General features: G+C 37.2%; 1 protein-coding gene across 5 annotated transcripts in view; it reads right to left on the bottom strand.

The window, feature by feature from the left end:
• Positions 1-4306: 4306 nt before the first annotated feature.
• The window catches only part of CCAR1 (cell division cycle and apoptosis regulator 1), a 63667-nt gene continuing 56287 nt past the window's right edge, over positions 4307-11686 (bottom strand). For all 5 annotated transcript variants that reach the window (XM_058696529.1, XM_058696532.1, XM_058696528.1 and 2 more), the window contains 6 exons: positions 9340-9422; positions 8872-9018; positions 7760-7880; positions 7486-7671; positions 5221-5426; positions 4307-4652 (listed from right to left, as the gene is read on the bottom strand). In XM_058696529.1, the coding sequence (XP_058552512.1) occupies positions 4593-4652; positions 5221-5426; positions 7486-7671; positions 7760-7880; positions 8872-9018; positions 9340-9422 (803 nt within the window). In that variant the 3' untranslated portion in view covers positions 4307-4592. The remainder of the gene's footprint in view (positions 4653-5220; positions 5427-7485; positions 7672-7759; positions 7881-8871; positions 9019-9339; positions 9423-11686) is intronic.

Here is an 11686-nt window from a genome sequence, read left to right as displayed (position 1 = left end):
GTGATGGTTTATTATCAATTTCATCAGAAATAGAAGTAGGAAGTTCTCGGGGGTACCTGGGTGGCTCAGTCAGTTAAGCGTTTGACTTTTGGCTCAGGTTATGATCTCACAGCTTGTGGGTTTGAGCCCTGCATCAGGCTCTGTGCTGACAGCTCGGAGCCTGGAGCCTGCTACGGATTCTGTGTCTCCCTCTCCGCCCCTCCCCTGCTTGTGCTCGGTCTCCCTCCCTCTCTCTCAGAAATAAACAAATATTAAAAAAAAAAAAAAAAAAAAAAGCAGGAAGTTCTCCTTTACTAATATAAGACCACTGATACCAAAGAATCAGCACTCTTTTACCACTTTAGAGGATGTTTTGCATTTTATAATAGGATTAATATTATTTACTTCATCAGTAACATGATCCATTTATTCAAGCTACAAGACTTTATGATTAAGGTTATAGAATTGTTAGGATGAAAGGCAAGAGCACCTCAAACTGTCTTAAAGTGGCATACAAACGACTTCAAGTTGAATAATCCTACAGTTTCTGAATAAACACGGATTCATAAGAAAATATTAGTTATCTCTAATTCCAAGTTGTGATGTAATAGGTTGCTGTTGGGGATCAGACCAGGTGAAATATTTAAAAGTATGTGGCTGAGGGCCACCTGAATGGCTCAGTCGGTTAAGCATCCAAATCTGGCTCGGGTAATGATCATAGTTTGAGCCCCACATCATGGTCTCTGTTGTCAGCACAGAGCCTGCTTCAGATCCTCTGTCCCTCCCCTGCTCATGTTCTCTCTCTCTAAAATAAGTGTCCGACTCCGACTCAGGTCATGATCTCTTGGTTAGTGAGCTCGAGTACTGTGTTGGGCTCTGAGGAGCCTGACTGAGATTCTGTGCTTCCCTCTCTGCCCCTCCCCCACTTGTACTCTCTCTGTCAAAAACGAACATTAAATTTTTTTTAAATTAAAAAATAAACATTAAAAAATATGTGACTGAACAGTAGTATTTTGAGAGGAATGAAAAATGTACCTACATAAAGTCTAAGTGCCACTTAAAAGATTTTTTGTGTTGCTACATTTCTACTTTGACTTAGGCAAATTTCAAAAAGCACCTGAAATTCTTAAAATTTCAATTGTTCTACAATGACTGAATCAAACAATAGACATGCAAAAACAGGGGCACCTGAGTGGCTCAGTCAGTTTTAGTATCTGACTTCAGATCAGGTCATGATCTCAAGGTTCATGAATTCCAGCCCCAAACAGCCCAAAGCCTGCTTTGGATTCTGTGTCTCCCTCCCTCCGTCTCTATCCCACCTCCGCTTGCACTCTCTCTCTCAAACGTAAACACTAAAAAAAAAAAAAAAAAGCAAAAACAGGGGGCACCTGGCTGGCTTCGTTGGCAGAGCATGTGACTCTTGACCTTGGGTCATGAATTCAAGCCCCACATTAGGTGTAGAAATTACTTAAATAAAACTTTAAAAAAATGCAAAAACAGGTATCTAGAACATAAAAAGGATGGGAAAATAAAACTAAATGTTTTCATAGTCCTGCTTTATCATTTTTGTTAATTTTTTGACTTGGTCAAGGTCAGATGACAGTACAAAGATAGACTATTTACTTCTGAATAATATTCAAAGCAGTTATCTATTTTTTAATGTTTATTTATTTTTGAGAGAGAGAGACAGACAGAGAACATGAGTGGGGAAGAGGCAGAAAGAGAGGGAGACACAGAATCTGAAGCAGGCTCCAGGCTCTGAGCTGTCAGCACAGAGCCCCATGCGGGGCTGGAACTCATGAACCCTGAGAACATGACCTGAGCAAAATTCAGATGCTTAACTGACTGATCCACCCAGGCGCCACTAATGTTTATTTATTTTTGAGAGCAAAAGAGAGACAAAGCAGCAACAGGAGGGGGGGCAGGGAGAGAGGGAAACACAGAATCCGAAGCAGGCTCCACGTTCCTAGCTGTCAGTAGAGAGCCTGATGCAGGGCTCAAATCCACAAGCTGGGAGACCATGACCTGAGCTGAGGTAGGACGCTTAACTGACTGAGCCACCCTGACACCCCCAACGCAGTTTATTTTTTAATTTTAATTTTTTACAAAGCAGTTTAGAAAGGAAAAAATAGGTCCCTTCTCTTTCCTTCATTTTCTCTAAAACCATTTCTTTATATGTAACTTGCTTTTCTTTTTTCTAAATGATCTCACTTTCCACCTCCACTGAATTTATAAAAAGTTTAATACAATTTAAAGATCTACACTTTTTCTTCATTCTCCCAATATTACTGACTTAAATATCTGGGAAAAATAAGTCTAACAAGTGGACTTTACAAAGATTTTTCTCATTTACAAACATACTCTATTGAAGAACTATACTGTTTATTTTTATTATTCTTTAATTTAAAACAGTATTTATTTTTGAGAGAGTATGAGCAGGGGAGGGGCAGAGAGAGAGAGGGATAGATGATCCAAAGCTCACACTGTGCTGACAGCAGCAAGCCTGACATGGGGCTGGAACCCATGAACCATGGGATCATGACCTGAGCTGAAGTCAGAAACTCAACAAACTGAGCCACCTAGGTGGCCCCTTTTAGTCTTTTAGTTGAAAAACTTTCCAACTACTCAGAAATGTTTCATTTTACCTTAAAAATGGAGAAATGTTTATTTTATGATAGAGAGTGAGGAAGGGAGATACAGAGAGTGAGAGAGAGAGAATCTCAAGCAGGCTCTGCACTGTCAGCACAGAGCTCAACTTAGGATGAGATCATGACCTGAGTGGAAACCAAAGTCAGATTTAGCTTAACTGACTGAGCTGAGCCAATCAGGCCCCTGGAGAAACATTTATATGGTAACAGTAAAATTATGGATTAATCATTAATTGTTCTTCAAAGAAGCTCAACAAACCCCAAGACCAGAAAGAGCAGTTTAAAACAAAAATCAGTTTGAAAGAATTTCAGGTATTTTAATCTATTTCTTAATAAGAGCCACGTGGATTCAATTTAGCTTAAGACACATATAATATGTCACTTACATTCTCATATTAATCTATTTGGAATACCTTGCCATTATCCTAGCAAAATAAGGCAAAATGAAATAAAATAACCCTAATATGGCATATATTTCTATGATAGAGAAACATTCCAGTAAGGGTTAAATACAAAAAAAACCCCAACCATCTGCTAAAGATGTGATTCAATTTTCACCAGTGTTAAAAGACATGTCATTTAATCCTAGATTTTTCTTTTCTTTTTTTTTTAAAGATTGTTTGTTTATTTAGGCAGGCTCTGCACCCAACATGGGGTTCAAACTCATCACCCTAAGATCAAGAGTCACATGCTCTAGTGACTGAGCAAGTCAGGCACCCCTAATCCTAGACTTCCTTTTTTCCCCCCAAGATTTTATTTTTAAGTAATCTCTACGTCCAATGTGGGGCTCAAACTTACAACCATGAGATTTAAGAGTCACATGCTCTACCAACCGAGCCAGCAGGTACCCCTCCCGTATTTCTTTAGACCAGAGTTTCTCAACCTGCATACTGACGTTTTAGGCTAGATAATTCATTGCTGTCAGGGGGCTATCCTGTGCAATGGAGGATGTTTAGCATTTAACAACTAGATGCCAGTAGCATTCACCCAGTTGTGACAAGGAGAAGTGTTTCCAGACATTGCTAAATGTCCTCTGGGACAGATGATAGGATATCCCCTGTTAAGAACCACTGCTTTACACTATATCACATTTCCTATGCTTTTCACTCAACGGTTAATCAACTCTTATATATTCACTTAAATTCTGAAGGAAGTACACAGACTAATAAAAAAATTATTTTTAATTAAAGAAGGCTTAACTTAAGACATCATACTGACATCTACTGGCTTGGTACTAAACTGTACATTTGACATATACTGCATTTAAAAAAAAAAACCCTCAAAGTTAAAATATAGGTGCTATTTTGGGAAAGTAGAACAATTAACTGAAAGTAGTAACATTAACATCAGTACTGTTCGTTTTTTGTAAGTCTAACATATAATAACAATGGTAATGGTCTATTATTTTCTTAATTTTTGATGTACTGTCTTTTGGATAATTGAATTTGTAATGAACGGCTTAGAGACTGATAATTAAAGGGATTTTTTTTAAACGAGTAAAAAAGTATGGTTCAAAAACTTGCAAAAAATTAAGCAGCATGCTATTTTATGATTTATACTGAAATTTTAGAAGACTGAAAAATTTTTATAAAAACCTAATAATGGTAATTCTATAAATAAAATTACAATTTTCTAGATATTTTAATAAAAGACATTTGGTAATTAAATACTACTATCAATTAAATTGATGAACTTTATTGGGGTTAAAACTATAACAAAGTTCATCCTAAAACATTTTGCAATGCAAAATTATTTCACTCAAGGAGTGTTTAATATTTGAATGCCAGGAATTACAAGCAATTTTCAAAAGCAGAGACTCTTCACATTCATAAAACTTTATACATCATTTGAACTAACAGATATTTATACTACTAAAATCAAACATGCATCACTTTCAAACATTCTTGTATCATGATTTTATATATTACATTATTTAACACCGTTCCTCACTGCTACATGTATTTATCATACACTTGCACCATTCTCCTTGGATTTCTGATCTTTATCTTCATTCTTCACGTTATCCTGCAACACAGTAGACAAACAGATTTTATTAGATTCTCTTAAATGTTACTTTAAAAGTAAACATTAGTAAACAGATACTCTAAATAGTCCATTTTACCATACATAAAAAACTGACTCAGGGGGCAACTACGAAAGAAAGCTCTCAATTCTACTATGCAGAATGATTTCTAGTATGTGAGAAAGCTATCTAAGTCCTAAGAAATTTAAAGTTCTTAGGAGTAAGAGCAGTATATTAGGAATATAGCAGTACAGTAGGAATTTTTACTCCTTGTTCTGAGTGACACTGAGGATATGGCAGATCTCTCAATTACTGAAATTATTTTGTAATGGCACTGAGTCACAGATTTGTCTTTTAGTGACAAAGCACACATAAACCACATTGACATTTCAATTAAGTTCTAGAAAAATAAATCTTTTGGAAATTGCTTGTAATTAATCTAACAAAGGACAGAATGATACCATTATTTAAACCTAGAAAAACTACTAGGAGCTTAAGAACATTAAAATTTCCAAACACAAATTTAAAAGTTGAAATAAATTGAAAATACGAAAGTACAAAACTACTAACCTTCTTCAGAACAGTGTGGATTTCATCCATTACTGTAGATAAGTTTCTGATTGTCTTACTGAGTTGGTTTTCAAATTGCAAATTCATGTTTTCTGTAATCTTTAAGTTTTCTTGTAACTGACTAAAGTCCTTTTTAACTTCTCTGAGTTCACCAGAGAGGCTTTTGTTGGAATTCTCCAAATTTAATATGGTTTTTTCATCCTCATCTGTTAAAAAAAAAAAAATCATCTTTCCCCTTTAACATCCCCAATTTAACTTAAAAATTTTTTTTATTTTATTTTATTTTTGAGAGAGACAGAGTGAGAGCGAGGGGAGGGGCAGAGAGAGAGGGAGACAATCTGAAGTAGGCTCCAGGCTCTGAGCAGTCAGCACAGAGCCCGATGTGGGCTCGAACCCACAGATCATGACCTAAGCCAAAGTCATATGCTCAACCGACTGAGCCACCCAGGCACCCCTCCCCCAAATATAACTGTGAAGTTAAAAGTATAATGGGGCCCCTGGGTGGCTCAGTTAGTTTTGCATCTGACTCTTGATTTTGGGCTCAGTCATGCTCTCATGGTTTGTGGGTTTGAGACTCCTCCTTGGACTCTGCATTGACTGTGTGGAGCCTGCTTGGCATTCTGTCTATCTGCCCCACCCCACTTGTTCTGTCTATCTCTCAAAAATAAATGAACTTAGGGGCACCTGGGTGGCTCAGTCCATTAACCGTTCAAGACTTGATCTCAGCTCAGGTCATGATCCCACAGGTTCATGAGTTCCAGCCCCACAATAGGCTACATGCTATCAGTGTGGAGCCTGCTTGGGATTCTCTCTCTCTCTCTCTCTCTCTCTCTCTCTCTCTCTCCCTCTCTGTCCCTCCCCCACTCTCTCTCTCTCAGAATAAACTTATTTCTCCCTCTCTCTGTCCCTCCCCCACTCTCTCTCTCTCAGAATAAACTTATTTCTCTCAGAAATAAATAAATAAACTTAAAAAAAAAAAAAAGTAGGGGTGCCTGAGTGGCTCAGTCAGATAAGCAGACTCTTGATTTCAGCTCAGGTCATGATCTCATGGTTCCCTTAGATCAAGCCCCACACTGGCCTCCACACTGACAGTGTGTGGAGCCTGCTTCTGATTCCCTGTCTTCCTTTTTCTGCCCATACCCAGCTAGTGCTCTCTCTCAAAATAAGTAAACAAAACAAAACAAAACAAAACAGGGATTTAAGGAGGGGCACCTGGGTGGCTCAGTTGGTTAAGTGTCCAACTCTTGATTTCGGCTCAGGTCATAATCTTACAGTTCATGGGTTCAAGCCATGCACTATCCATGTGGAACCTACTTGCGATTCTCTCCCCCATCTTTGTCTGCAGCCCCCTACCCCTGCATTCTCCCCCTCTCTCTTAAAATAAAATAGATGATTGATAGATAGATAGATAGATAGATAGATAGATAGATAGATATGCCTGGGTGGCTCAGTTGGTTAAGCATTCAACTCTTGATTTCAGCTAAGGTCATGATCTCACTGTTAGTGAGATCAAACCCCACATTAGGCTCCATGCTGACAGCATGGAGACTGCTTAGGATTCTCCCTGACCCTCCCCTGCTTGCATGTGCTCTCTCTCTAAAAATAAACAAACATTTAAATAAACAAACAAATAAATAAAAGATGCAACAGAATAGGGATGCCTGCCTGGCTCAGTTGGTGGGACAGACAACCCTTAATCTTGGGGTTTTAAATTTAAGCTCCACGCTGTGTAGAGAAAGACTGTTTAAAAATAAAGTCTAAAGGGTTAAGGGGCACCTGGAAGGTTCAGTTGGGTTAAGCGTCCAACGATTCTGTCTCCCTCTCTCTCTCTCTGCCCCTCCCCTGCTTGTGCTATCAAAAACAAATAAACATTAAAAAAAAATAAAAAATAAAGTCTCTCCAGGCTCTGAGCTGTCAGCACAGAGCCTGATGTGGAGCTTGAACTCAAGAACTGCAAGATCATGACCTGAGCTGAAATTGGACACTTAACCAAGTGAGCCACCCAGGCGCCCCAAAAATAAAGTCTTAAAAGATTCAACAGAACATTAAAGGAATCTAAGAATGCACATGAAAATCAAAGATTCTTCTACAGCTAAGCAATGTTGTAGTTTTTATTAAAGTGGTCAAAAGTAAGTTACATTATGTGCCTACTCTAAAAGGCAAAGGATGGATATGCACGTGTATGTAAGTATGTATACATATGTGTACACACATAAATCCCAACAGGGCGTTAAAAGTACCAAAATACCCAATGCTGTTCCTTACCCGTTTTTTCTTCTAGCAATTGCAGCTTCTGTTCTACTTCAGCTCTTACTTTTTCACTTTTTTCCAATTTTTGCAAGAGGCTTCCTACATCTACCATTGCACCATTGTACACGATAAGACCAACATTTTCTTCCACATCCTTTGGTTCCTGTTTTACTGTTGGTGTTGGAAGTAACAACCTGTTTCCTATTAAAAAAATTTTTTTTATCATTATTTTTTCTTCTTTAATAACATAATTATAAAATGACATAATTGTAAAATAATACACTCAAACCTAGCATATCTTCCTGCAATGCTTCAGACTCTTCATGGTTTTCTTCATCTTTTGAAGTGTCTGTTAATTTCCGGTAAAAGCAAGATTCACGGAGTACTACTTTATTCAGAAGTTTCTTTACCTGTTATTCAAGCAAGTAAACAAGTTAAAAAGAATATGTTTTTGATTTCCTTAATTGTGTTATTTTCACATATGAGGAACATCAATGGCATTTGTGTTCTTAGTACCTCTCCCTTTGAAACACTTCTGCTTTTTTTATAACTGTCTTCCCCATAAACCTAAAATTCAAATAATCTTTTGAAAAATTTTGTTAAAAAAGAAAAAGTATAACACTGATAGAAACACTAACACATACATTAAGGTATATGTACAAAGATATGACAGCATATAGCCTGTAATTCTAAAACATGGAAACCGCCTAACAACAGAGACTACTTAAAGGAAATTAGAGTATATCTATATTACAGAATGCTATGTAATCATAAAAAGAAAAAAGTGGGGTAATTGTGTGTGCCTGGGTGGCTCAGTCAGCTGAGTGTCAGACTCCTGAGTCTGGCTCAGGTCATGATCCCAGGGTCTTGGGATCATGACCTGTGTTGGTCTCTGCACTGAGCATGGAGCCTGCTTATGATATTCTCTCTCCACACCCCCAACCCCCTGCTCACACACACTCTTTTAAAAAAAACAAAAACAAAAACAAAGTGGGTCTCTATTTTCGTGGCAGAATGGCCACTATACATCGTTAAATGAAAAAAGCTGTCCAGGGGCACCTGGCTGGCTCAGCTGGTAGATCATGGAACTCTTGATCTCAGGTTGTAAGCTCAAACCCATGGTGGGTGCAGAGGTTAGTTAAAATCTTGGGAGGGGAGGGGAGGGGAGGGGAGAGACAAGCTGTCTATCAATAACGTATAAAATGGTTTCATGTGTTGTGTGTATCTGTGTACACACAGATCGTATGTACACGTATACAAGTTGCTTACAAAAAGATCCAGAGAACCATATATGAGGCCAGAGGTGTAGAAAAAGCTTTTTTTTACTTCATACATTTCAATATTTCTTGACTGTATTACTTAAAATGGCTTTTCATTTTAAATATTCACAAGACAGATTACCTGAGCGCGAGAAAGATGTAGTCCAAGAGTATAAAGTATTTCTTCCAAATCCTTTTCAAGAAGGTAACCACAATGGCTTTGATCAAAATAAACAAATGCCATTAACAAATCCCTGTTAATTGTGATCATCTGAGTCTTTTCTTTTTCCTAAAGAAAATGCAGAAGATAACAGTGAAAAGTAAGAAACTGAGTGTGTGTCTATATAATAGCCAAAATCTGAAAAGACCTTTGTCTCATGTTAGAAGTTAAAATGAGTTGATCTGGTTTATGTGTATGGGAGAAAGGAATAAGACATACCAGTTTATCTGACATAAACATAAATACCAAAATACAACTGGCTGAATTTTGCTCCAAGTGGTAATATATACATATACAAGGATGAATAAACTTCATGTGTTATGCTTAAGTTTGGATTATGTGAGTAATGGAAATTACTATATTATAAAGAACACAGTATCCAATAAATACCTTATCTTTAGAGGGTCTCTCCTTGCAGTACCTGTTGACATCTCTTTTGTCATCTCGTTTGTTTATTTCTTCCTCATCCCTATCTATAAAATCAGAACAACAGCAAAATACTCATTAATACAGATATTTCCAACTATTACAGAGGCCAAAGATAGTTTTCTATTACTTACTAACTTTCAAAAGACATAAGGGCAAAAAAAAATTATATGAATAAAAATGGTTTGGAATTCATAGGAAAGAATTATGAAGAAAAATGGGTGCCTGGCTAGCTCAGTCAGTGGAGTACGTGACTCTTGATCTCAGGGTTGTAAGTTTGAGCCCCATGTTGGGTGTGGAAATTACCTAAAACATTAAAAGAAAAAAAAAACTATAGAGAATAATAAGAAGAAATGTATAAAGAGGCTAGAAGGAGAAAAATTTAACTTTATTAAATCAATTAACTTTGTTCCATAAAAATTTGGAGGACATAGTTCAAAAATGAATGTTTTATATATAAAATTAGACATTATAACACAAATTTAAACAAAGCGAAATATATTTTCTAAGAATTAAAAGGAAAAATATTCAACACAATAAAACTAACTGCAAACAGATTATTGCAAAATAAAACGTGAGCATCTGAGATGTTAAGATAATTTTAGAAGACCTGACTAACAGTATTAATATCCAGAATTTGCTGACATTTACATATCTATTCCACAGTAAAAGATGGGAACTTGGATAAATCATTCTTTTTATTTTAAAAGATTTTTTTTTTTAAATTTTTTAGAGAGAGAGAGAGAGAGAGAGAGAGAGCGAGCACGAGCTGGGGAGAGGGGCAGAGGAAGAGTGACAATCTCAAGCAGGCTCCATGACCAGCACAGAGCCTGATGTGGGGTTCATGACCTGAAAGGAAATCAAGTTGGATGCTCAATGGACTGAGCCACCTGGGCGTTCATTCCATTTTAATTTTTTTTAAAAGATCTTATTTTTAAAAATCTCCATACCCAACTATGGGGTCTGAAACCACAATCCCAAGATCAAGAGTCACATGCTTCATCAACTTAGGCAGCCAGGTGCCCCTGAATTGCACACTCTTTTTAAAAAACTTTATTTATTTATTTATTTATTTATTTATTTATTTATTTATTTTTAAGTAATCTCTGCACTCAACCTGGGGCTCAAACTCATGACCCCAAGATCAAGAGTCGCATGCTCATGACTGAACCAGCCAGGCACCCGAACTGTACTCCAAATTTTAAATGAAGGAATTACATAGTATGTGAATTATATCTCAACAAAGCCATTATTGTAAAACATAAATAGGCAAAAGGTCTAAAACTGGACTGTGGTGATGGTTTCAAAAAAAGTTACTAAGAATGATTAAATTGCACATTAAAAAAAAAAATTTTTTTTTAACATTTATTTATTTTTGAGACAGAGAGAGACAGAGCATGAGCGGGGGAAAGGCAGAGAGAGAGGGAGACACAGAATCTGAAACAGGCTCCAGGCTCTGAGCTGTCAGCCCAGAGCCCGAAGCGGGGCTTGAACCCACAGACCGCGAGATCACGACCTGAGCCGAAGTCGGACGCTTAACCGACTGAGCCACCCAGGCGCCCCTAAATTGCACATTTAAAATGAGTTTTGTAGTATGTATTAGCACCTCAACAAACTGTTTAAAAACAAATGTGTCCTTGGAACCATACTATAGTACAGAGCAGTTCAGTTGCTTTATTAGGTTTATTACTTTATAGGGTAAACTAATTTACTGCTAAGAGCTTCAGTTTCCTCCATCATAAAATACAGAAAATACCCTCTGAGTAGAACTATAATTACAAATAATTTTTATCAAGAGTATATCATATACTACACAAATGTTAAATTCCCTTCCTTAATATTTTATAGACATGATCCACCTTATTTGAGTATTTAACTTGAAAGCTGTCACTTTGAAAATTTTGACTCTCCTGGAACTTAGATTTTTTAAAATAACTTTAAAGAGGGGCACCTGAGTGGCTCAGTCGGTTGTGTCCGACTCTGGCTGTTCATGATCTTACAGTTCATGAGTTCGAGCCCCACATCGGGCTTGCTGCTGTCAGGTGAGAGCCCACTTTGGATCCTCTGTCCCCCCCCCCCCCCTCCGCCCCCCCTGCTTCCCCACTGGCTCTATCACAAAAATAAACATAAAAAAAGAGTTGGACACTTAACCAACAGAGCAAGCCAGGCACCACAGTGTGTTGGTATTTTAAAGGACACAGTTGACAGATACCATCAAATTTGTGTCCAGAAAAAGTGCAACAATTTAAATTGACCCCAAGAGTGATGAAACAACTCTTCTCTTTACCCTGGTTAATATGACCTTTTATTA

The sequence above is a fragment of the Neofelis nebulosa genome, chromosome 13 (genome assembly GCF_028018385.1).
Source record: "Neofelis nebulosa isolate mNeoNeb1 chromosome 13, mNeoNeb1.pri, whole genome shotgun sequence".
Taxonomy (NCBI): Eukaryota; Metazoa; Chordata; class Mammalia; order Carnivora; family Felidae; genus Neofelis; species Neofelis nebulosa.
Note: the sequence above shows the minus strand (reverse complement) of the source record. Positions and strands in the feature narration are given on the sequence as shown.